The sequence below is a fragment of the Rhinolophus hipposideros genome (genome assembly GCF_964194185.1).
Source record: "Rhinolophus hipposideros genome assembly, chromosome: 22".
In the NCBI taxonomy this organism is placed as follows: Eukaryota; Metazoa; Chordata; class Mammalia; order Chiroptera; family Rhinolophidae; genus Rhinolophus; species Rhinolophus hipposideros.
In genome coordinates this window covers 13,391,490-13,415,039 of record NC_138068.1, presented here as the reverse complement: position 1 = coordinate 13,415,039, position 23,550 = coordinate 13,391,490, and the positions used below count along the sequence as shown (strand labels likewise).

General features: G+C 49.4%; 1 protein-coding gene across 8 annotated transcripts in view; it reads left to right on the top strand.

Annotated features, from left to right (window-relative positions):
- Positions 1-23,550, top strand: part of TOX2 (TOX high mobility group box family member 2) — a gene marked incomplete at its 5' end in the record, with an annotated part of 124,434 nt that overhangs the window by 35,575 nt on the left and 65,309 nt on the right. For all 8 annotated transcript variants that reach the window (XM_081033813.1, XM_081033810.1, XM_081033812.1 and 5 more), the window contains one exon: positions 12,195-12,260. In XM_081033813.1, coding sequence (XP_080889939.1) covers positions 12,195-12,260 — 66 coding nt within the window. The remainder of the gene's footprint in view (positions 1-12,194; positions 12,261-23,550) is intronic.

Below are 23,550 nucleotides of genomic sequence, written 5' to 3'. Positions count from 1 at the left end.
TTTATTTGTTGTCTTTCCAGAAGCTCTTTGAGGGGTGGCTTTGGGGTTCTGCACCCTCCCGTCCTCCTGTCTCTGGCAGTGTGCCACTGGCTCTCGAAAGACATGCCTTGGCGAGCTCCCTCTGCTCTGGAGGGTCCTGGCTGGATGTTTGAAAGTGGATCACGGCTTCAGGACCACTGCTCAGATGGGAAGAAGGTCTAGCTCCCACACAAACCACAAAACTTAAAACTGGCCGAGCTGCCGAGGGGCCCAGAGAACCTCACCCATTCAACCAGTCTATGTACAGATGAGGAAACCGAGGCCCAGAGAGGAAAGGTTTGTTCAAGGCCACACAGTGAGCGCGTGCCCCTCTTCTCAATCCTGGGAGGAGATGGTTCTTTAGGGAATTAGTGGGACAGGCTGGTCTTAGTAGAAATGGACGTGTGACAGCCGGTTGTGGTGTTATGGTCCAATCAATGCTTTTGCAGCTGCTCCCAAGCAGAGGGCAGCCAGTCTGGGCAGGGAGTGGGTACCAGCAATGGCTTCCCAGAGGGGGCCAGCGTGGGAGTGAATGGGAGTGAACTGCAAGGAAAGGAGGGAGGAGGGAGGTTTAGGTGGCGAGTACAGAGGCCTAGACGTGTGGGAGCTCGAGACATCTCAGAAAGGCAGAACCAGGGAGGAGGGTGAGAGGGATGGCAGGCAAGCCTGGATGGTCAGGTTGGCAGGGGGCAGGTTCCCAAGTGCTTCGAATGCTACAGTAAAGAACTTGGACTTCTCCCCAGTGGAGGAGATGGGGCTTGAAGGAGAGTGACCTGGGCAGAACCAGACAGGGCCCTTCTCTCTCGTGATCCCCACTGGCCCCTCACTGCCTGATTAAGTCAGCTCAATAATAATAAATGAACGAGTGAATGAGGGAATGGAGGATTGGGCTTGAGGAATATGGCTCCAGCTGCAGTGTAGGGGGTTGGTGGGAGCAAGAACGTTCCCTAAGGCTTTGAAGACGCCAGCTCCTGGTGGGGGCGCGTTGATCATTCAGAGCTGGGAGAATGGCTCCCTATCTTTTATCCTCCCCACCCCAGAGAGGCACCAGCTTAGGTGAGACTCAGCACAGTGGGGGTGCCCAGGTGGGACCTGCTGAGAACACACGTTGGCATCTCCTGCAGCAGAAGCTGGGGTGGGGGGAAGGTCATCAAAGTCATGTGCCACATGCGACGGGGTCCTGGCCCTGCCCTTGGACGGCTTCATCTGACCACACCCTGACCCACGTCCCAGGCCCCAGCCCCCTCCAGCCACAGGCAGCGTCTGCAGTCCCCTTGGAACCATTCCCCCTCAGAGCGGCCAAATGAAAATGTTTGTTGAAAACAACATGTGCATAATTAAAGCTTAATGAGCGCTTGTCTGTTTGGAATGTGCAATTAGATTTATAATCGGGGATGGGAGCGAGCTCCAAATGGCTTTAAATGGAACTGAGAGAGAGGGTAATTTTTGCCATAAATCTGCAGTAATGTGGATGGTGTGTGAGCTACCACCAGTGGTAGAAACACAGGCCTGCCAGGCAGCCAGGCTATGCCCACTGGGATACCCTGCCCACTAGGCCCTCTTGGGAGCTTCAGCTGGATAATGCCCTGTGGTGGGACTCACCAATGGTCTTTGAGGTGTATCTTCTCTGCGTTGGAGCTGGAGCTCCTATCTGCAGTCTGAGCTGTGGGGAGATGAGGGCTTGGTGCCAAGTCCAACTACCCTGGTCCCCAGAGGAACTTGGCCAGGCAAGGAAGCCTGTACCATCACCGTGTCACCCCTGGGCTAGGATGTGGCTCCACGTTTTATTCTCTGCTGTATCCCACCACCTAGACCTCAATGAACATTTGTCGAATGGGTGAGTGCCTCTGTGCCGTCCTCTTGCCTAAAATATGTCACTGGCCCTCTGTGGACCTCAGTGCCCCATATCTGTCAGGAGAATTGGATTCAGCTCTCGCTGATATGGGCTCTTCCATCTCCAAGGTTTTGGGTCTGGAGCAGAGGGTGCCTGGGATAGCATCTCGATTAGCACTGTCCGGGAGAAATATGCAAATTACATAAGTAATTGTAAATTCTCTAGTAGCCACATAAAAAAATGTGAAAAAGAAACAGGTGAAATTAATTCTGATAATGTATTTTAGTTAACCCTGTGTATCCAAAATCTTACATAATCAACAGAAATATGTTGATGAGGCATCTTACATTTTTGTTGTTGTTGTTGTAGTAAGGGCTTTGAGACCGATGTATATTTTTCACTTAAACGCATCTTGACTTGGACTAGCCACGTTCTCAAAGCTCAGTAGCCACGTGTGTCTGGTGGCCACCATACCGGACTGCACAGGTCTAGAGGGAGCGTGGTGGGAGCCAGGTGGGAGGGCTCTGTGTCCTTATCTGTAAACTGGGACGATGATTCCCATGTCCTGTCCCGCAGGAGCCAGGTGCCTGGTGGCACTCCACTACCTGGGCTGTCGAGATCGCTGGCTTTTTACATTTCCTGTCGATATTTTTATGGACTAAGGCACCACCCAAGCCGACTCGTCTCAGCAATGGAGGAAAGGGTCCTGCAGTGGCCACAACACTGGGCTTACTTACAAGGCACACCCCCAACCCCTCTGGCAGACTAGGGTCAAGGCCTTGTACCCATTACCAGTAGAGAAGTCCCCAGGCCCAGAGTCATGAGGTCACCAGCTTGCAAATGGTGAGGGTAGGAAGCCAATGGAGCTTGGGGGATGGGGCAGCTCAGGCATGTCCTGGCTGTGTGGCCTTGGGCAAATCCCCTAACCTCTCTGGGCCTCAGTCATCACACTGGATTCTATCTCTCAGCGGGCAGAATAAGAGTGTGTGTTATGTCTGGCACAGCAACAGCACCAATAAGGAGACAGACTTTTTTGGGAAAGAAATGGATATTTCAGGAAGAAGGCATGAAAGTCATTATGGGAAAAATCAGCGCTCAATTGGACTCTCTTATGAAGACTTTACGAATTTTATTTCAAGCATAGACGGCGGCTAGAGGCATCGGGGTCTTTTCCACACTTAGGACCTCAAAGGTTTTCATGAAGCCCCACTCAGTTTCTTTAGCTACAGAAGAGAGGTAATTATAGCACCCTCCTAGTGTTTTCTCTGTACCAGGCAATGTCCTAAGCACTTTCTGTTTATTCATTTATTTCATCTAAATGATAGTCATACTTATTTTCCAGATGAGGAAACTGAGACAGTAACTTAGTTAAAAAGTCATAGAGCTTGAAAAGCAAGCCTAAGATTTGAACCTAGGAAGCCTGGCACCAGGGCCCATGTTTATAACCACTGTGCTCTCTTCCTTCTCTGGATGGGGGTGGGCCTGGAGTTAAGCACACAGGCCCTGGTCAGAGTTTGAGCCTGGGGTCCCATCCTTGTCCCATTCCATCCATCTGTGCGACGCCTCTCTGCTCCCTCCCCCAACATCTCCTGACCCTGATGTGTATCTCTCTGTGAGACTGCCACCTAAAACCGCACTCTCGGCAGGGCCCAGGGTGCAGCTGCCACATTTGCTGCCTCTATCTTTTAAGCCGTGTTTCATCTGTGCAGAACGAGTGTTCCCGTGACCTGACGTGGGGGCAGGCAGGAGCAGTATGTGTGGCTTTGATTGTTTCCTCTTTAGATCTCCATGAGGCTCGTCTCTTGGTGTCTGTGACAGACTCGGGTGAAGACAGTGCACCCTTGGTCTTTGATCTGGGTCTCTGTGCAAAGGGGAGGGACAGCACCTTCTACCGAACTGTTGCTGTGGTACCAGGAGTCAAGGTCAAGTTTAGAACTGACAAGGCGGCGTTTGGCCTCTCCTTGCTCATCTCTACAATGGGGATGATCATACAGCCTTGGAATTTGGGGGAGGGTTCCAACGAGACAACCAGGCACAGCTCTGGGATGAGGTCTGGTATACAGTAGGTGCTCACTGGCCTGTGGTCACAGCAGCCTTGGATGTCATGTTCCCTGCTCTTTCCCTGGCCAGCTCCTGGGTGTCCTACATCATGGAGCTTCCAACTTACCTTTGGCAGGATTTCTCTCTTGAAAAACCCTCCTGCCTGCTTCCACTCCCCTGAGATAACCCTGTCCTGGTCACATTTGTTAAAGCGGAGGCTATCATTTGCTCTCGGAAACAAGACATTGAATTCATCGCTATACTTTGCAAAGTTCATCTCTCCAAATCAAATACGAGCTGATCTTTGTAGGGTTTTGGGGAGCACCAAGTCTTGGGATGGGGGTACTTTCAACAGCAGGAGGTTCTGGAGCTGGCTGAACCCTGGCCGAGGACATGTGGCTATTGGAGTAAGGTCGTTACTGGTCACTTGATTTTCAGAGGCTGGGTGAACACAACGCTGTCACTGACCAGTTGGGACCAGCTTCAAACAAGTTTGGAGGTTACTTATTCCTGTCTTGGGACTATGGCCGAAACACTGGCCTGTCTTCCTTCCTCAGACTTGGAGAACAGGAATGTTTTATTCTCCCAAGCTTCCCCAAAGGACCGACGGCTCCTTGAGGGCCGGGGCTGGTGTCACTACAGAATTGGCCCACAGTCAGCATCACTAGTCTCGGTCAGCAAACAATGACTGCTGCCCCAAGGGACCGCAACCTCACAGTCCCCTTGCTTTTACCTCTTGCCGGTGCCTTGTGACAAGCCTTATTTCTTGTAAGTCTCCAGTGGGGGAGAGCACGTTACTTAGTACATTGCAGGTACTCAGTACACGACACAACAAGGGCATCAACTGATTTCATATTGCTTCAGATCTTAGACCCAGGACTGGGAGTGGGAATGAATGAGGGGAAGACAAGGGAGGGGCGGGGTTAAAGGGAAAGGGTTGACCTTGAACAGGAGGGAGACTAAAGGACTGACCTATAAAGACTAAAGGAAAGGAGGTCAGGATGGGTGTGATGTAAATAACGTGGAGAAAAGGAGGGAGTGGGGTGGGGGATAGCTGACGGCTTCTGATGTAGGAGACATTGTCCTCTGCTAGACTGAAGGGGATGGTAGCTGGCGAGGGGATTAGAGTTCCCATCTAAGAATAAATAGATAACATTTATGAAGCACCTGTCAAAAATCCTTGCCATCATTAAGCCTTATGTTACATATATTAACTCACGAGTCAGAAATTCATAACTTGCATCATCATTACCATTTTACAGGTGCAGAAACTAAGGCAGAGAGAGGTTAAAGCCAAGGTCATACACTGCTAGTCAGTGGTGGAACCAGTACTCCGATTCAGAAATCCATGCTGTGGCCCGGTATGTCACACGACACGTGGAAGTTTCACTAAGTCCAAAGCCAACTTGGGATGGAGGTTTTGAAGGTTGGGCTTAGAGAAGGAAGCAAGACTGTTCAGGTTGGAGTGCAGAGCTAGAAGAAACAAGAGTCCTGAAAGGAATTGCCTTTCAGTGGGAAGGAGGGAAGAGAAAGGTGCTCCAGACTGATGATGAAGAGTGTGTGCAAAGGCAAGAGCTCTGGGACACTTGGGACGCTGTGGGAGCTGAGGCTCAGGGCCGGTTGTCACAGAGCCTCTGGATGCCAGGGTTCAAGATGTGGAGCCACTGTTGGATTTCCATCTGAGCAGTGGAGGGGTTGCCAAAAGGCCGCTAGCGACAGCCAAGGTGGAAGATGGATTGGGTGGGGGGCGCCGAGCAGAAAGCTTCTGCAGGTGATTGGATCAGAGGGATGTAGGAGAGAACGGGACTAGAGTCTCCCTGGAAGTACTGACTGTGGGACTGGGGGGAAGGTGACACCCTCTCTCATGAGGGCAGAGCACTGGAGAATGAGCAGGTCCATAGATGTGTCGTGATTTCAGAGCTGGGTGTGTTGTATTTGAGGTGCTCGTAGACCAAATGGGGGAGATGTCGAGGGGGAAACTGAACGTTGGAATCTGGAGATAACTCAGCTGAAGATGAGCATTTGTGAGTGAGTGACATGTTGCAACCCTGAGAAGCCATGACATTGTCCAGGACAGGCATGAATAGAGTGAGAAGGAAATACCAGATCCACTTATCCACCCACCTATCCATTCCACCCACTCATTCAATGCAATCCATGCACTCAGGCCCCCCACCCACCCAGGGTTCTAGCCATGCACCCCACACGCCATCCCAACCGTGTATTTGTTTATCTCACTCTCCATCCCCGTCATCTCCCCATCCACCTATCTCTTCACACTCACCCAGCCATCCCATCTAGTCCACCCATCCACTCATCCCTCTCATCCCAACCATCCAACCCACACATCCTAACCACCCATCTGCTCATCCATCCATCCATCCATTCCACCCACCCATCCCACCTTCTGATTCCATCTGTTCAGCCATGTTGTCATTTGTTTATTCATCTACTGGCCCATCTATCTTATTCGAGCCTTAAACCACTCATCTTCCCCTCTCACCCATCTACTCATCCATCCATCCATCCATCCATCCATCCATCCCTCCCTCCCTCCATTCCACCTATACACATACCCACCATCCATTCACTCATCTAACCCATTCCAACTCTTTCCTGCTCTATTCACTTTGGTAACCACCAGCCACATGTGACTTTTGAGCACTTGAAATGTGGCTCGTCTAAACTGAGGTAAAAATACACGTGGCTGCTTATCTGCTAAGTTTCCTTAAAGATAAAGATTTCTCAGACAGTCGCCCTCCAAAATAATGCAAACCAACTCATTCATGATTTTCTGTTAATTACATCTTGAAATCATAATATTGTGAATATAACCAGTTAAATAAAACGTGTCATTAAAAATGAATAGTACCTGTTTACATTTAGTTTTTCAAACTATGCCTACTAGAAAATTTAAAATTACATATATGGCTTGCATTGTATTTCTATTTGACAGTGCTGGTTTATATCATCCATCATCCACATAACCATCTATCCATCCATTCATCTCATCCTTTACTCCCCTTCTTCCATCTGTTCATTTGCCCGCTTATCGTATTTGTCTATCCCGCAGATATTTAATTTACACCTGTTATGAGTAAGTGACTCGGTGGATCATAAGAATGCGGAAACTGAGGCTTTGAGTTAAGGAGCTCGCCCGAGGTGACACAGGTGGAGCCAGCATGATCTGTGTCTCTGAGATCAGGGCTCCTCAGCTTTCACCTTGGCTGCCTGTTTGCTAAGTTTCATTAAAGTTAAAAAAGGGATGGGGGGGGCCCAGGAGCCCCTCTTGCCGAGGGGACCACACAGTAGCAGGAGAGACAGCCCCTTTGGAAGCTTCTGTGAACCAAGTCCCTGGTGGCCGTCATGAAAGGGTTATCCCCACACGTTTGATTTTTTGCAGAAATGTGGGTTCTTTCAGATTCCAAAACTCATTTCCATGACAAAACTCTTGGGAAGAGAAGATGAAGGCCTGCCTTTTGCAGAACAATCTTCCAGCTGTAATGAGGACTGAAGATGGTGATGGGAAAAGGAATTATAATTAGAATATGAAATGGGGAAAATTAATCTATTCCAGTCGGTGGTAAGAGGATGTTCTGCCAGTTCATGGAAATTCTCAGGCCCTTGTTTCCCCTCTACATTTTTCTGTTTTTCACATTTTAAAGCATACGGAAGGTGGCATGGTGTGAAAAAAGATTTTTGACGGGGGGATTGATAAATTGTAAGCTATGCACAGAAGTCAAGTTCATGTGTATCTTTGCTGGGTATGTCTCTACATGCTCGTGCCACATATGTTCGTGTGTGCATTTGTGTGCGTAATATTTACACAGTTGCAGATGGTATTTTATACACGTCTGGGCCTCCCCTCCTTCTCGTGTGTGCCTGCTGTGGATGTTGTGCCCCGGTCCCATAAAGGGTCGATGGTATGTGCACACTCACGCTCGTGCTGGGAACACATTTGTTTGTGCTGGTCTGTGTTACCCGTGGCTGTGATGCGCGTGTGGCTAAGTGCTGTCTCAAACGCTGTGTTGTGTGTGACGTTGACCCCCACTGGTTTGTGGTGCATGTGTTGTCACCAGGCTTGGGCACGGTGCGTACACTGGACGCCTTCGTGGTCACATACACACTCAGCACTCGCTGTGCGGTGGGCGTAGGGGTGAGTGTTTTCCATCCTGTGTGTGCACACAGAGGAGCTGACCCTGCTGTGTCTGAGCACAGAGGCCGGCTCAGTGACTTCTCCCCTTAGCCGGTAGGTTCTTTCCTCTAGAAAGGGCCCCCCAAGAGGAGGGCTGTGGGGGAAACCCCAGGCCTTAATGTCCTGGAAGCCAAGCCAGGGGGAGTCTGGAGCCCTCAGGGTCCCCTCCCTCCCTCTGTTCCCCCTGCAAGGTCTCACGTGGTAGAAGCCTGGGCAGAGGTGGGTCTCTGTTCACAGTTTCTCAGTAGCCAGGTCCCGTGCCCAGTGTGCTCCCAGGGGCTGTGCCAGGCCCCCAGGGGTAACCAAATGGAGGCTGACCCAGGCCCTGCCTTCAGAAGTGCCACCAACTTCTCAGGTCTTCCTTGGAAGCAGGAAGCAAGCTTTCCACTGGCTTGTGTCCGCTCTTTCTTGTTGGAATAAACGAGTGAATGAAGAAGCCCACTGGAGGCAGGCTCTGGTGATTTCAAGGGGACCCGTTGCCCGACCCGCCTCCTACCCCTAGCGCGCACACACACACACCATGAGCCAGGGTCTCCTTTCTCCCGTCCCAGTGCCGCTCCCCACTGCGCACTGTGGGGAAGCCTTCCCCCCTGCACCCCTAACACATCCTCATCAAACCCCTATGATGTGGCAGGGCCGCGCTCATTGTGGGTTGTACAGAGTGCGGTGCAGCAAAGCCTGATCCAGCTATCAAGGAGCTGACAGCCAGGTGGGAGGCACCAACCCGAAGAAGCAAACAGACTGTTCTTTAACAAACTGTCCCGCTCTTCCTTTACTGTGCCATGTTGGACACCGGCCTATCCTCTCAACCGGTGGCCTTGGTTTTCAAAAGGGAATAACACCTGTTTCTTTGGGTGGTTGTAAGGATTAAATGAGATCTTTTATGGAAAGCGTTTTGTTCAGCGCCAGGTGTAGTCATTCATTTCCCACGTATTTGTTGAGTGCCTCTCTGTGCATTGGGGGAGACAGCAGACAGGTCCCCTCCTTCCGCAGTGGTTCCATTCTAGCCAGCATTTAATAAATGGGCTATGACACAGGCCTTTTGGGGGATATCTTGCCCTCTCTTCCTTTGATACATATTCCTATATTTTTAACCTGTGCCATACTGTTTGATTACTATTGCTTTATCACATAAATGTTTCAAATACTTGGTTAAAACTAGCCCCCCTCCCATGTCCAATTGTTCTTTCCTTTAGAACATACTTATAAATTATGTGTGATTTTTTAAAAAAAGTTTTACTTGTATCAAAGTAATACATGGCTGCGGTGACACATCCACTAGTACCCAGGAACTTTTGTTGAAAGCTCCCCACCCTGCCTGATTCGTAGTCCCTTTCCTGATGCCAGGCTGTGCCAGGTGCTGAGAGATTTGGAGATGACTACAACACTGTCCCAGCCTTCATGTTGCTCTCACACAGGGGCAAAAGACAGATATGGAGACAATCTGTGTTGTAAGAGGGACAGCCAGCGGAGGTACCAGCATGGCAGGCCTCCTGGAGGAGGTAGTCTCTGAAAAGGACCTTGAAGCATGAGTTCTGGATGCCGTGTGGTGGTTAGAGCCCTGCATTTGGCGTCAGTGCCCAGATCCTAGGCATGGCATGGCAGGTTTTTTGTTTTTTTTTGTTTGTTTTGCTAATCCAGCAGTCACTGAAGGATTCTGTCCATCCCTGTGCTGGAAAGGCACTTGGGTGTAACCACCAATTCTACTTCTACGTTGGGAAGACAGGTCTGGTAAAAGACAATGTGAATGGTGGAATGATGGTTCCATCCATCCATCCATCCATCATCCATCCATCATCCATCCATCATCGATCCATCCATCATCCATCAATTATCCATCCATCCATCATCCATCCATCATCCATCAATTATCCATCCATCCATCATCCATCCAGCCAGCCATCCATCCATCATCCATCCATCCATCATCCATCTGTCATCCATCCATCATCCATCTATCATCCATCCATCTATCATCTATCCATCTATCCACCCATCTATCATCTATCCATCCATCCATCCACAAGCATTTATTGAGTGTCTAATCTGTGCGAGGCCCTATGCTAGGTGTTTGGGAGCCTCCATTTTAGTAGGGGGAATGCAACTATAAGCAATGAACTTGGTAAATTATATAGGTTTTAGAAGGTGAAAGGGCCTATGAAACAAAGAATACAGTGGAGCAGGGCAGGGAAATCGGGAATGGTGGCAGCAGTGATGGGTGCTCACAGTGCACAGACGGGGGAGGCTGGCCTCTGAGCAGTTGCTGAGGAAAGCCTCCCCGAGTGAAGAGGGTCTGGATGAACTGACATCTTGTGCCTGATTGTGGGAGTGTGGATTTTTACAGCCTCTATGAAAGCTGCTTGGTGATGTATATCAAAGTTACAGATGCGCACACAGCTGGGCCCAGCCACTGTACAAACTAACACCACAGTAAGCTCACACCCCTGAGAAATGATGGGTGTACAAAACTACTCATGGGAGCGACGCTGGACTCGCAAAAGACTAGGACCCCACGTGCTCAACTAGTTAAATATATATGTTACATCCATATTGCAGAATACTAGGCACTGGAAGACAGAAGAATGTTCCGGCATAAAAGATTTTCCGAGATGTGTTGCTAAGAGAAAACTAAGGTGCAAAACTGTGTTTATCGTATGCTGTCATTTATGTCAAAGGAATGACTATACAATGTATATAGACAGACCATCTCTGAAAGGATGTAAAGGAAGTTGGTAGACACAATGGCTACCTCTGGAGAACGGCAATGGGGTGGGAAGAGACTTCCCTGTTGCTTTGTGTACTTTGGGGATTTTGAACCATGTGCCTATAACCTAATAAAAAAGTAAAATTTTCCATTAAAATGGCCTGCTGTCATTGGTGGTCCACCCAGATTTACTGGCCAGCACACCCATCCCCCACCTGCTGTGGGCCCTGGCTGCAAATGGCTCACGGTGGGCACAATTTCCTAGAGCGCTGTCCGTGGTCAAAGGGAGCCACCTGCTCCCCATTTCCTCACAGCCCACAGCCAGGGGCTGACTTACATGGGTGACAAAAGTCTGGCCTCTTGCTTCATGCTGGGACAAACTCTGTGGTTCAATTCCTGCCCAGAGCTCCCGGTGGGCTTGGGCTCCAATAGGTCTCCAGCGGAGACCACGTCCTTGCTTAGCTCCTTCCACTATCCTGTCCCACGTCCCTCCTTCCCTCCCCGTAATGTTATTACTATAAAGAGCACTTCTCAGGAACCAGATGCTTCTGAATCCTTGTCTCGGGCTCTGCTTCTAGGGAACGTGATCTACGACGCCTGTCCCAGAGGATGGAAACTAACTGGAATTGAGCCAAGTGCTCTACTTGTTTCAGTGTGACATGCCGTGGACAGGGGACCAGGGCATTATCCCCATTCGACAGATGAGGAACCTCAGAAGTTCAGGCACCAGCTCAGGATTGCATGTCAGGGAAAAGGGCAACCAGTGGCCCACACTTCTCCCACCACACCTGCTCCCTCTTGCAGGCAAATCTTTCTGAGTCCAGACTTGGCAGCTTCTTAGGACACACGCCTGGAGTTCTTGTACATGGTTTCTACCACAGTCCTCACTCTCTGTGGCCAGGGGTGGCCTCAGGGACATGTGAGGGGGCAAAGCCAGGTGGGACGAGACCTGGAGGGCACATCAGGGGCAGGCTGTCATGACCCCAAAGCTCTGGAGATCTTGGCCTCCCTCCAGCACACGGAATTCCAGCTCTAGCTGAGACTCTGAGATCAGTCATTTGGGCCAAGAGGGATATTTGCATACTTCCAGGGATGGGGAGCTCAGTATCTGACAAGGCAGCATGCCACATCTATGAACAAGGTATAAAGGGCAGAATGGTGTTCCTCTCTTGAGCCTAAGTGTGACGCATGGTGCTAACCCTCAGGGGCCACAGAACCAGGGCTGCCCCTCTACCCTAGAGGGAGCGCTGCGGAAATGGGAACCGGGGCATCCGGCCTCCATCTTGGCTTCTTCTCCCTTTTCCTCAGTGCATTTCGTCCCCTGCCCACCTCTGGCTTCTCCTCCTGGGGCCTTCTTGAGAACGTTTTACTCAGAGCTGCTTCTCTCTCCTTCTCTGTTCCAGTTTGATGGTGAGAGTGCCTACGTGGGGATGAGTGACGGGAACCCAGAGCTCCTCTCAACCAGCCAGGTGGGTGCCCCGTCTTTCCTGAGTGGGCAGTTAGCCTTGGGCTAGCTGGAGCCAAGCTGCTCCTGGGGTGGGGATGGGAGAGGGGCACCGTGGAGGGCACATTCCACAACTGTCCTCTCTCAGAATGATCAGAAGCATCAGTTGAGTCCCCTTAAAAGGGACAATCAAACTAACACTACCATGTTCTCTGTAAATCCCCTACCTGGCTACTGTTGGCTTAAAATGGGCATCATTAAAAACGTAATAAAACTCAAAATGGATTGCCCACCTTCTCCATGCACAGAGGGGGAATTTCCAGCAGTCATGAGTAGAGCTGTCACACGCTCCCTGGTGCTCTCAACCTGTTGTCACCACACAGCACCAAGGAGACATACACTGGTGTGGAGGTGCACACACCCAGGCAAGCCCATCTGGATTGTCAGGGTTCTTCCGCCCATCTGGACTGTCTGATGCCACGGGGGAGGGTTGTGGACATGGCGCAAAGGACCACAGCGAAGGCTTCCTGTGCAGTCCTCCCTGGTGGTAAAGGGGGCTGAGTCATCCCTGGGCAAGGCTGTCCCCAACCTCAGCCCAACCTGGCCTTCTGGGAGTCCTGATGCCGCCTGGAATCTGATTTTCCACTGAGAGCTGGGCTCTGAAAATTTTGGGTTCTTTCAGCTGGGAACAGCCTCACTACAGACGCTAATACCAGAGAGGGTCCTCACTGCAGGCTGGGTCAGCGGGGAGGGTCCTCGCTGCAGGCTGGGTCAGCGGGGAGGGACTTCACTGCAGACTGTGGCAACCTGGAGGACAGTTCCATAAGTCATTGGTGCCTGCAGGGTGGCAGCAACTCAGGGTGCTGGATAGAAAACCAAGGAGTCCTCGCTACTGTGAAACTTGGGGAGCTGGGGGACGCCTGTCCTGGCTCTGATTTCCACCCTCTGTCTATACACTCATGGTGTTTGCGGCAGTCCAAGTTGGGGGGCCAGGCTCACACTTTCCAGCTGGGGAAACGGAAGCCTGTTTGTGTGTCCTGCTATGTGACAAGTCCTGTGGGGACATAGATGAGTAAGACACGGGCCTGTGGGCCTCAGAGAGCACTCCAGTGAGGGAAGATACCGTCGTCTCAGTGCGGTGAGGAAGCCCCACGGCAGGGCCCTGTACCCCCCACCCCTGTCCCTGCCACTGCAGGGCTGCTCGTGCTGGAGCGGCCATGCCAGTGCCCTTCTCTGACCTGGGACCATCTGAGCATCACGTGCCGGGGCACCGCTGCCTTTCTGTTGTGTTGACCTGTGCCGACCTGCGGAGCTGGGACTCAGCTCTACACGTTACCTTGCTGTGTATGTGGAGAGCTTTTCATTCCCACCTCAAGGTTGCCACCAAATTGCGTCAGCCTAAATGTCACTTCCCCAGAGAGCTCTTGGTGACTCCCAAATCCCAATTAGGTCTCCTCACTGTGATTCTCTCTCTCGGCACCCTGTCCTTTTAATTCATGACATTTGTCACTGTTTGTGGTAGTCTTCACACATGTGTGATGACTTGGTTAACATCTGATTTCCGCTCTGAACTGTGACCTCCCTGAGGGAAGGATCTAGTCTCTCTTTTCCACACCTGTGACCCCAGTGCCGCAGGAAATATTTGTGTAATGAGTGAATGTGGCTCTTCTTCTCTGACTTCAGTTTCCCTAACAGTGGAATGAGGTGGTTGGGCTCTCCAGGGGTCCTTCCAAGCCTATTGTGCTACCAGTCAGAGGGGCTCCCTAACTTAGAACTTCATAAAGAAGATACCAGGTTTCCCTGAGATTACCTTAGTCACCTGGTGGCATAAGCCAAGCTTGATGTGAGCAGATTTAGGGATTACAATCTAGACTTCTTATAGGGTATCTGTTAGCTTTTGCTGCATAACAAGCACCCCAAAACTTAGTGTCTTCAAACAATAGATAGTTTTCTAGTGTATAATTCCGTGGGTTGGCATGGTTGGGTTTAGCCGAGTAGCTTTTCTGATTGTGGCTGGGATCAGTTAAGTGGCAGCAGGAAGCTGCCACATCAGCTGTGGACTGATTGGTATGGGGGACACTTCTACTCCAGATGGTTTCTTGTCTGTCCTCCAGCAGGCAAGCCTGAGGTTCATGTGGAGAGAGAAGGGTTCCCAGAGCAGCAAGAGCACAAGATCTCTTGAGGTCTGGGCTTAGAACCGGCATGTGATGACTTCCCACACATTCTGTTGGTCAAAGCAAGTCACTGGGGCCAGTCTAGATTCAAGAAATGGGGAAACAGACTCCGTCTGTTGATGGGACAGGCTGCTAACTCCTGTGGTCTTTTAACAAATAGCCACATATGAGAAACGTGTGGGATGTTGTTCATGCTGGTTTTCTGAAGACTAACTTCTACTTTTCTGGGACTTAGAGCTCCCAATGGCTTGGTTGGGGCTCCACTGGCCTCTGGCTCTTAATGGCAAAAGTTCTGTATGTTTTCTTCCAGTTTTTTCCCTGGAGTGGTTGCTTGAACACCGCCCCCCCCACACACACACATACACACATAAATACACTGTCATGGTATGCTGCCTCGTCAACTGCAGGAATTGCATGGCTCTGATTCCTGAAGGATTGACACACACATGCGGGTAAAATGAAGGTCTCATAGCCAATAGAGGATAAACCCTCTAAATGGCATAGAGTACAGTTTATAAATACAGTTAAATACAAGGTTCACCCATTCAGAAAATGTTTATTGGGCACCTATTATGTGCAAAGCTCTGGATATAAGCCGGGAACCATTTCTGGAAGACCTCTGCTTCCAGAACATCCATTTTCGTCATGTTGAGAACCTGCTCTTTAATGTAACCTTCTCCTGAAACAACTTCTTTATTTAGAAACTGCAGCTGAGACAGAGGTTCCTACGGGATATATATCAGCCAACTGTGTCCCCTTTTAAAAACTTTCAACCCAGCTCTTTTGGGCTTGAGGTTTCTTTTGCAAATGCACGCTCCATTGTTTGGTTTTTGCAAGTCTCCACAAAATTCCTGCTTAGCTGCCTTAGCTTTCACACATTGTCACTATAGTCCCCTCCCTGGACCTTGCGTTTCTTTTGTACCAGACTTGTCCGGGGGGGCTGAGATGAGATGCAGTTCTCAGGCATGGCTTCTGGCCCATTTGAAGCTGCTGGGGGCAGAGGGCCTGGTAGAGATCAGTGCTTCTTCTGTTGGGAGCCCCCCTTGACCAGGAGTTACAGGGGTTGGTGTTTCCTGGTTACGTGACCTGGGAGGTGTCTCTCTCTCCCTGGGCTGGGGTCTCAACAGACCTGATTCAAATTCCAGCTCCTCCACACCCCAGCCAGATGCCCTTATATGAGTTATGTCAGCTTCCTGTCAAATGGGGAAAGTAACGCCTGCCACCACGTGTGTTCTGAGAGGTACATGAGGTGTGTATTGTGGGTTCTGTGGGTGCCTCCCACAGTTTCCCTTCACCAGGCCAGGGCGCCCGTTGTCCAGCTGTCACCTCATACACTATTGCTGCTAACTAGTCTCAGCTGTCCCTTCTCAAGGGAACTGGCCCCTACCAAATGGGAACCAACCAATGGGGGCGGTGGGAGTGGGGGGTGGGGATGGAGGGCGGTCTAGATGGCCAGGCCCCTTGTCTCAAGTGGGGACTAAGATCCGTATGTCCCCCTGGAGCTCCATCCGACTCAGCTGAGACCACATCCTTGCTCGGCTTCATCCCCTGCCCTATTCTGCTTCCCTCCCCTTCTCCTTCCGGAGTAACTTCTCAGTGAGTCACCAGCGTAGGAATCTCTGTCTCAGGCTATGCTGCAAGGGAGCCTAACCTACGCCAGTATATAAGATACCTGTGTTCCATAAAGCTAGCTGTGACTTATTTCTGTTGTTTTTATTACCATAAATAATGCTTTGCTTGCATGAATCTCTCGTACCTCTTGTGCTCATTTACCACTCTGTGCCTTTGTATGCACGGTTTCCTCTGATAGAAATCCCCTAGCGATTGTCACCCAACAAATGCCTACTTCTGCATTCAGGGGCACCACAGATGTCACCTCCACAGGACAGCCTTCCTGGTTGCAGGTAGAGTTTTCCACTCCCATGGCTCTACATACCATTTCTGGCTTTGTCCTAGGAATGATCGGAAGCACTGTGTGTGTGTGTGTGTGTGTGTGTGTGTGTGTGTGTGTGTCACACACACACAGAGAACTGACACATGACTCCTTCTACCACATTCGATCAGTCAAAGCGACTCATGGGGCTTTGTTAGTGAGGAAGAGAGAGATTTAGATTGAACGACACGATCAAATTTGCAGTTTTAAAAGCTCTCAATGGCAAGAGTGGATACAGAGAGACCACACGGGAGGGTATGATAACAGGCCAGGTAAAAGGTGGTGGTGTCCTAGATCGCGATAGAGGCAGAGGAGATGGAAATAAGTGGGTGGAACTAAGATCTGTTTGGGAAATGAAGTTAGTAGGTCTTGACAATGAGATATGTAGAAGGAGAGAAAAATGGAGGAGTGAAGGGTGACTCCCAGGCTTGTAGGATGAGCTCGTTTCCCAGTATGGTGGTACCATTTCCTGAGTTGGGGACAGCCTGAGGCGGTGCAGGTCTGATGAGGTCAGACTTGGACATGTGACATTTGAGATGCTTATTCAAGTGGAGATGTACATGTAGGTAGGTGGTTGTAAAAGTCGGGAGCTCCTGGAGCAAGTCAACTTGGAAGTCCCTGGTATGAAAACCTTGAGAGGGTGAAGTTTGCGGACAGAAGGAGAAGAGCAGAGGATCGATGACTCTCAAATGTTGAGCTCCAACATTTGAAAGCAAAGTAGAGAAAGAGAAGAGCATGAAATAGGCTTAGAAGTCATGGCCAGAGAAGTGGGAGGAGAACATGGAGTCTTAGAAGCCGATGGCCGACTGTTCCAAGGAGAAGGGAGGGGACCTGCAGGAACATGGTGGTAGAATCACAGCTCCTTCCCTATCAAAGGATAAACTTTAAGTAAATCAAAGATTTAAATGAACTCAAGGAAACCACGAAGGCACCATTAAAAAAGCCATTCAGCTACCCACTTTACGACTTCGGAGTAGGAAAGACTTTTTTATGACTCAAAGTCTTAGAAGAAAAGACTTGAAAATTTGACCTTAAATTAAAATGAAAAACAATTTTGCATGGCCCAAACAGCATACGTAAAGTCAAAAGGCAAATGAAAAATTGGGCAACAATATTATCAACTCACAGTATAGTCAAAGGACTGGTTTTCCTAATATATAAAGAGCCTCTAGAAATCAATTGAAAAAACAGATAGAAAAGTGGGCAGGAGGTAGGAACCAAGAGTTTACAGAAAAAGAAATACAAATAGATCTTAACCATATGAAAAAACGCTACAATAGTTCATAACAGAAACAAATTAAAACTACCATTTCCACCTAGGAGAATGGCAAACATCCAGAGTTCTGATAACACGCTGTTGGAGCCCCTGTGGGGAAACAGGCATTTTATACATCACTTAAGGGAGAGTAAATTGGTGTGACCCCTATGGAGGGCAAATTGGCAACATTTGTCAAAATTACAAATGTATTAACCTTTAACACAGCAATTCCCCTTTGGAAATATATCCCACAGATATATTTGCACACACGAGAAGTGACATATTCAAGATTATTCGTTTTGGTATCAATAATGGCAAAAGATTGGAAACAACCCAATTATGAGATAATACGGGATGAATTAAAGAAATTATGTACATCTGTCACGTGGAAGAGATGTACATAAAGGAAGAATGACTGTAAAGAAAGAATGAGGAAACTGAAGCGATATAGGAGTTCCTTAGATCCATTACTTACTGAAAAAAGCAAGGTAGAGAATAGGTTACCAGTTATGCAAAAAAGGTGGTAAGAATGTATGTTCCTATGTGCGTGTATTTGATTAAAGCAACTCTGGGAGGATATATGGAAATTAGTAACAATGGCTTTGTACAGTGTGTGTGTGTGTGTGTGTGTTATGGAAACTGGCCAGGTGGACAGGGATAGAAAAGAGACTTTTCACTATACCTTATTTCAGGGATTTTAAACCATAGGGCTTTATTATAACTTCAACAAGTTAAATAAACTTTGAGAAGAGGGTCAAATGCTTTGGAAGGATTGGCTGGGATAACAGTGGATAAGTGTCCCATGGTTTTAGGAGAAAGGAAGTCATCCTGGACCACAGAGAAAGCAGTGTTGACACATGGGGGATGTTGTGGGGGCCCCAGGGTGGATGGAGGATGGAACGTGACATGAGGACATCAACAGTGAGTACAGACAAGCTGTGTGAGGAGTCTGCTGGCTAGGACATGGGCAAGGGCCTTAGCTCAATGACATGAGGATTTCTTAGAAGGCATTTTTAAGGCAAGAGAGTCTTTCGATTGTTTAATTGTTGATGGAAGGCATCCAAAAGAGAAGGCGATACTCAGTGTCCAAGAGAGCAAAGAGTGATTTGATGGTTTAAGTTTGGGGAGAACGTAGGAGAGGGTGGGTCCTGCCCAGAGATGGAAGCTCTGGCTTTAGCCAGGAGAGGGGACAGAGGAGTGAAGGAGTATGGCTTTGTAGAGGGGATGGCTGACAGCGTCTGTCTTCTCAGAGAAGTTGGTGGGCTGGTCACCTGCTGAGAGTCAGGGCACTGGAGGTCTGAGGGATAGAGAAGGTCCAGAGTACTTGATGTGAGGCGTGGTGAAGGTGCCCTGGGGAAAGACAGTTGGGTGAATCCAGGGCCGGGATTTGCCAGGCAGGCGTACCAGAAGGACACTCAGGCTTTTTGTCCCACAGAGAGACTGAAGTGAAGGACCGGGGAATCTAAGCTGGGTAAGGAGAGAAAGAGGGGAATCTGGGGTCAGAGAGTCCATGAAGGAGGAGCTGGATGGTGAGGACACCTTAGTCACAGAGTGGGACGTGGGGTGGTGATTCAAAGGTGAGCAGCCGTGGGCATTGATGGGGTCTTGGGTACGTCTGGGGAGTGTGGAGCTGACAATGAGTGGAGAAGTACCTCCTGGGTGCTGAGGAGCCAAGAGTCCAGCATCAGCTTGGAGGCTGATGGGAGCTGAAGGGACCCAGGATGGTGCTGGGCTGGAATGGATGAGAAGCTAGAACCCAGAGCCAGAGGCTGGGAGCACGATGGGTAAAGGGGACAAACAGGAGACACGTGGGCAGCATGAGCGTCTGGATGCTGATGGAGCTGAAAGGGGTGGGGGTGGATTTGTAGGAAAGATGGACAGTAGTCTGGATTGGGCGGTGGAGAGGGAGCAGGATGTGAGTCCCGCCTTCCAACCTGAGATACGTGAGCAGTGGGGGGATAGACAGCTCATCCCCAGAACATGTGGAGGAGACAGGCTCCCACTGAGGCAGGAGACAAAGCGGAAGGCGTGTTGTAAGAAGTGGCTGGAGAAACAGGGGACCCTCTTGTTCTTGGAGTGGGAGTCCCAAAGGGCCCAGTGGCTCTTTGCGAGGGGAGAGGTACTGCACAGTGGGGCACGATGGTGCAGCGGGCTTGCTCTTGAGGTGCTCTTTGGGGAACCTTAGGGCCTATGGGGTGTAGTGAACACCCCTGATCATGAGCTCTGCCAGACAGGACCCGCACTCAGTGTGGGCCATGCCCCCCCACTGCTCCTTCAGCGCCCCTTCCTGGAATGTGCACTGGAGTGGAGTTATGAGATCATAAAGACCAAGATTCCCACTCTCCCAAACGAGGCCTCCCAGCACCTCGCACCACACCTGGCACACTAGAGACATGCAAAGACTTTGAGTTAAGTGGATTCTTGCTCTTGGTTCTGAACACCACTGTGTTTGTGTGGCAACCTTTCTTCATAGATCTCCAGGAATGCCTGGTCTGTTATTCTTACCTCGTGGATCAAGCATAGTCCGAGAGTAGGTCGGTGGTCTAACCAGGAGGCCCCACGACAGGAGCTGGTTGGGGTCAGACCTGCAATCCCTGGACACTGTTCTGATGGCCTTGAAGGCACGGCCTCCTTCCAGCAGGGGCAGTGTAGGATGCCCAGAACGCGGAAAGAGCCAGGAGCGCTGAGTTCCAGGTGCAGCTCTGCTCTATGCCCTCCTCCTGCGTTGGTATTTCTCAGAGCCTCAGTTTCCTCATGTGACTAATTAGGGTAGACGGTCTTTTGACTTTTTTCAGTACTAAACGGTGATGGTGATGATAATGACATTTACTTGGCAATGGAGCTAAATATTTCCCATGGCTGGTCTCACTTCACCCTCACGTGAACTCTTATCAGTAAACACTGTTGTTATCCCATTTGACAGATGAGAAAACTGCAGCACAGAGACAGAGGTGGTGGTTGAGTCTTTTTGAAACAGACAGACAAAAATGCTACCCATTAAATGCATTGGGAAGCAGAAGGCTCTCCTGCCGTTGTTGAAATCTGAGATTCTGGGCTTAGTAACTCTGGCCTCTGACTCTGTGTACATCGTAAAGGGCACAGATGACATGGCTTTTATTGCTTTAATTAAAACCTGGGTGAAGAGCTCGCAATTCATATTAAAATGAAATTGTGTTTCGCCTGCTGTGGTGCAGAGCAGGGAACAGCAGCGATTACTGCTAAGATTACGAACAATCAAAGAGAAAAGGCCTTTTGCAAGCATTTCCTATTAAAGCCACAAACATCACACTTTAAAAATAATTATGGTTGTGTTATCGGAACATGATTCATGAATTCTGAATAAATATGAGGGGCCTTAAAGGAAACTGTTTCAAGACCATAGATTTTGCTCAAATCTGATGAAATTTAATATCGTTGCGCAGCTGGAGAATAAAATGCAAGGAGGGGGGAAAACCCCATCCTATGTATATGGAAAGAATTGAGTATATGTCAGACTGAACTAACGAGCTTTCTCCCACATCAGTCCTTACACACGTGCTCAGAAAAATGGACGAGCCTCTCATTTCCATTGAGAGAAACTGCTGAGAAAGAGTTGGTACTTAGACCTCACCGATCTTCATTGTGCATTCCAGTGGCTAAAAACATATTTATGTTAAAGCTCTAGATGACTGGCTGTGAGATGTTTAAACAGTTGAGGACACAGGCGTGGAGACATTAGGGGGTGGCTTTGGGGTGAGGGGCCTTTGTCTGCATTTATTGCACCTCCCCTGTAATAACGATGTTTTTCATACAATGCAGTGAATGTTTACAGCATATAGTTTTGTTTCCTTCCAACTATTATGAGAGAAATTGAATCCCTGGAAACGTTCGCTCTCTCTAAATGGGATGGAAACAATGAGGATGGTGCAGGAAGCTTACGGCTTGGGGGAGGGAACCGCAGTGGGTTGGGAATGGGATTTCAAGGATTTTCTTTAAAACGGCACCCTCTCCCACTGCCTGCCACCTTCAACTTAGCATCTTCTGTAGGTCCTGGGTCTTTGCTGGGCAGTCCCTGATGTCACACATCTGTTCATCACTACGTGCGTGATCAAGAGTTAGAAATGAGGCCAGATGGGGGACCTTACCAGAATGGTGCCAGGTCCTTAGCTTCTAGAGGGTCAAGAGCCAGGGTCGGGCCCTCTCCAGCCTCTTTCACCATGTGCCCTTGAGTGCGTTATGTGCCCTCTCTGAGCCTTGGTTATTGCATCTCTGAATTGGGGCTGAATGGGTGACTTTGAGGGACCGTCTAGATTATATCTCGTGGCCAAGGTATTGGCCTCCTCTACCCCCTTGCCTGAGTCGCTAGAAGGGACAGTGATCTGTCCAGCAGGCCAAAAACTTATCTGCCCCACCTGGCTGAGTCGTCCCCATGCTGAAGGTGCCCCTGAGGCTCTGAGCGAGTTCCAGACCACCACTGGTGACAATACAGAGGTTCCGTTGGTCGGATGGGATATAAGGGTCATGACACGAGAAGGCAGAACTGGGCTCAAATTCTGGTCTTGACACTTCATGCCTGGTGACCTTGGGCAAATCAACCAACTTTCCTGAGCCCCAATTTTGTCTTTGGAAATGCCTCAAAGTGATACGGGGAGGAGTCCATTAGGGGCACTTATACCCAAAGTTCTTATTATAGTGTTCGGTATACGGCAAATGGTAGTTAGCAGGAAGTGTTGTTAAAGTATCCATTTTACAGGTGAAAAAACTGATTTTGGGGAAGGTAAATCTACTTGCCAAGGTCACCCGTCCAAGGCATGGTGGGTGCAGGAATCAAATGCAGCATCAGAATCATTGGCAAAGGGGAGACCACTCAGTTACTTTACCTAATGCAAATCAAATTATGTTAAAGGTTGAAACTGAAAAGATGTTATTGGAACTATCTTGCTTTTAAAATGTTCCAAGAAATGCGACCCCCCCACCCTCCATAACACAATCAAGAAAAGATACCTCCTGATAATTTCCAGCCTGTTGAAGACGCATGACTTTCCCCCACCCCCTCCATTAGACCCCCCTCCCTCCCAGCGCTCAGGGAACAGCTGGGCTTGCCAAGCTTCCTTAATTCACAGCTCATTAATATTGAAAGGCCTTCATGGAGTCCAGACAGGCAATTTCTCGTCTCTCCTATACTCAAACCTATGGCTCTGATGGGGAACAAAGATCCAGGCATGAGGTTATTGCCCCTGCCACACCTGGCACCCTTCATCCTGCCAGCACTTGTGAGAGTGTGGAGGGCAGGGGATTCAGGTGGCAGGTCTGTGCTCCAGGGGTCTCCTACTTCTGCCTTGTTCTTGCTGTGTGACCTTGACAAAATTACTTAATCTCTCTTGGCCTCCCTTTCTACCTCTATAAAAAAGGGGGTGTTCATACCTCCCTTAAAGGTTCATTAAGAAAATCAGACATTAGTGTGGTTTAGTTAAGTAGTTTAGTTAAACTAGTTAACTGGGTGTAGGTTAGTTAATAAGACTAGTTAAGTGGGTATAAGGTAACCAGCGCAACCAGTGCTGCTTATGAGAGGAACTTGATAAAGTTTTTGTTGTTGCTGTTAGAATTTGCAGGTTAGAGAAGCAAAATCATGAAGGAGCTAGGAAAATGCCTGGGAGCGCCCTTCTTGGGTGAACATTGTTCATGTAGGACTAGGGTGGAATGGTAAGATGAGGCTTGTATTTCAAGTAAACAGAAATCCAGCCCAGAAGCTCTCAAGTCAGGCCAGTGCTGTGGGTCTCTGAGATGGCCTGTTTGCCTGGTGACAGATTCCAAACACCCCAGGCACCCAGCTGGGTGTGATGAGGAAAGCTCACAGGAGCCTGGGGTCCCGGGAGTGCATGCCCTGAGAGGAGGGGTACAAAGTGAAGAAGGACAGGGAGACAGACCATGGGAACAACAGTGGCTTTGGAGAGGAAGATGGGGAAGGGAC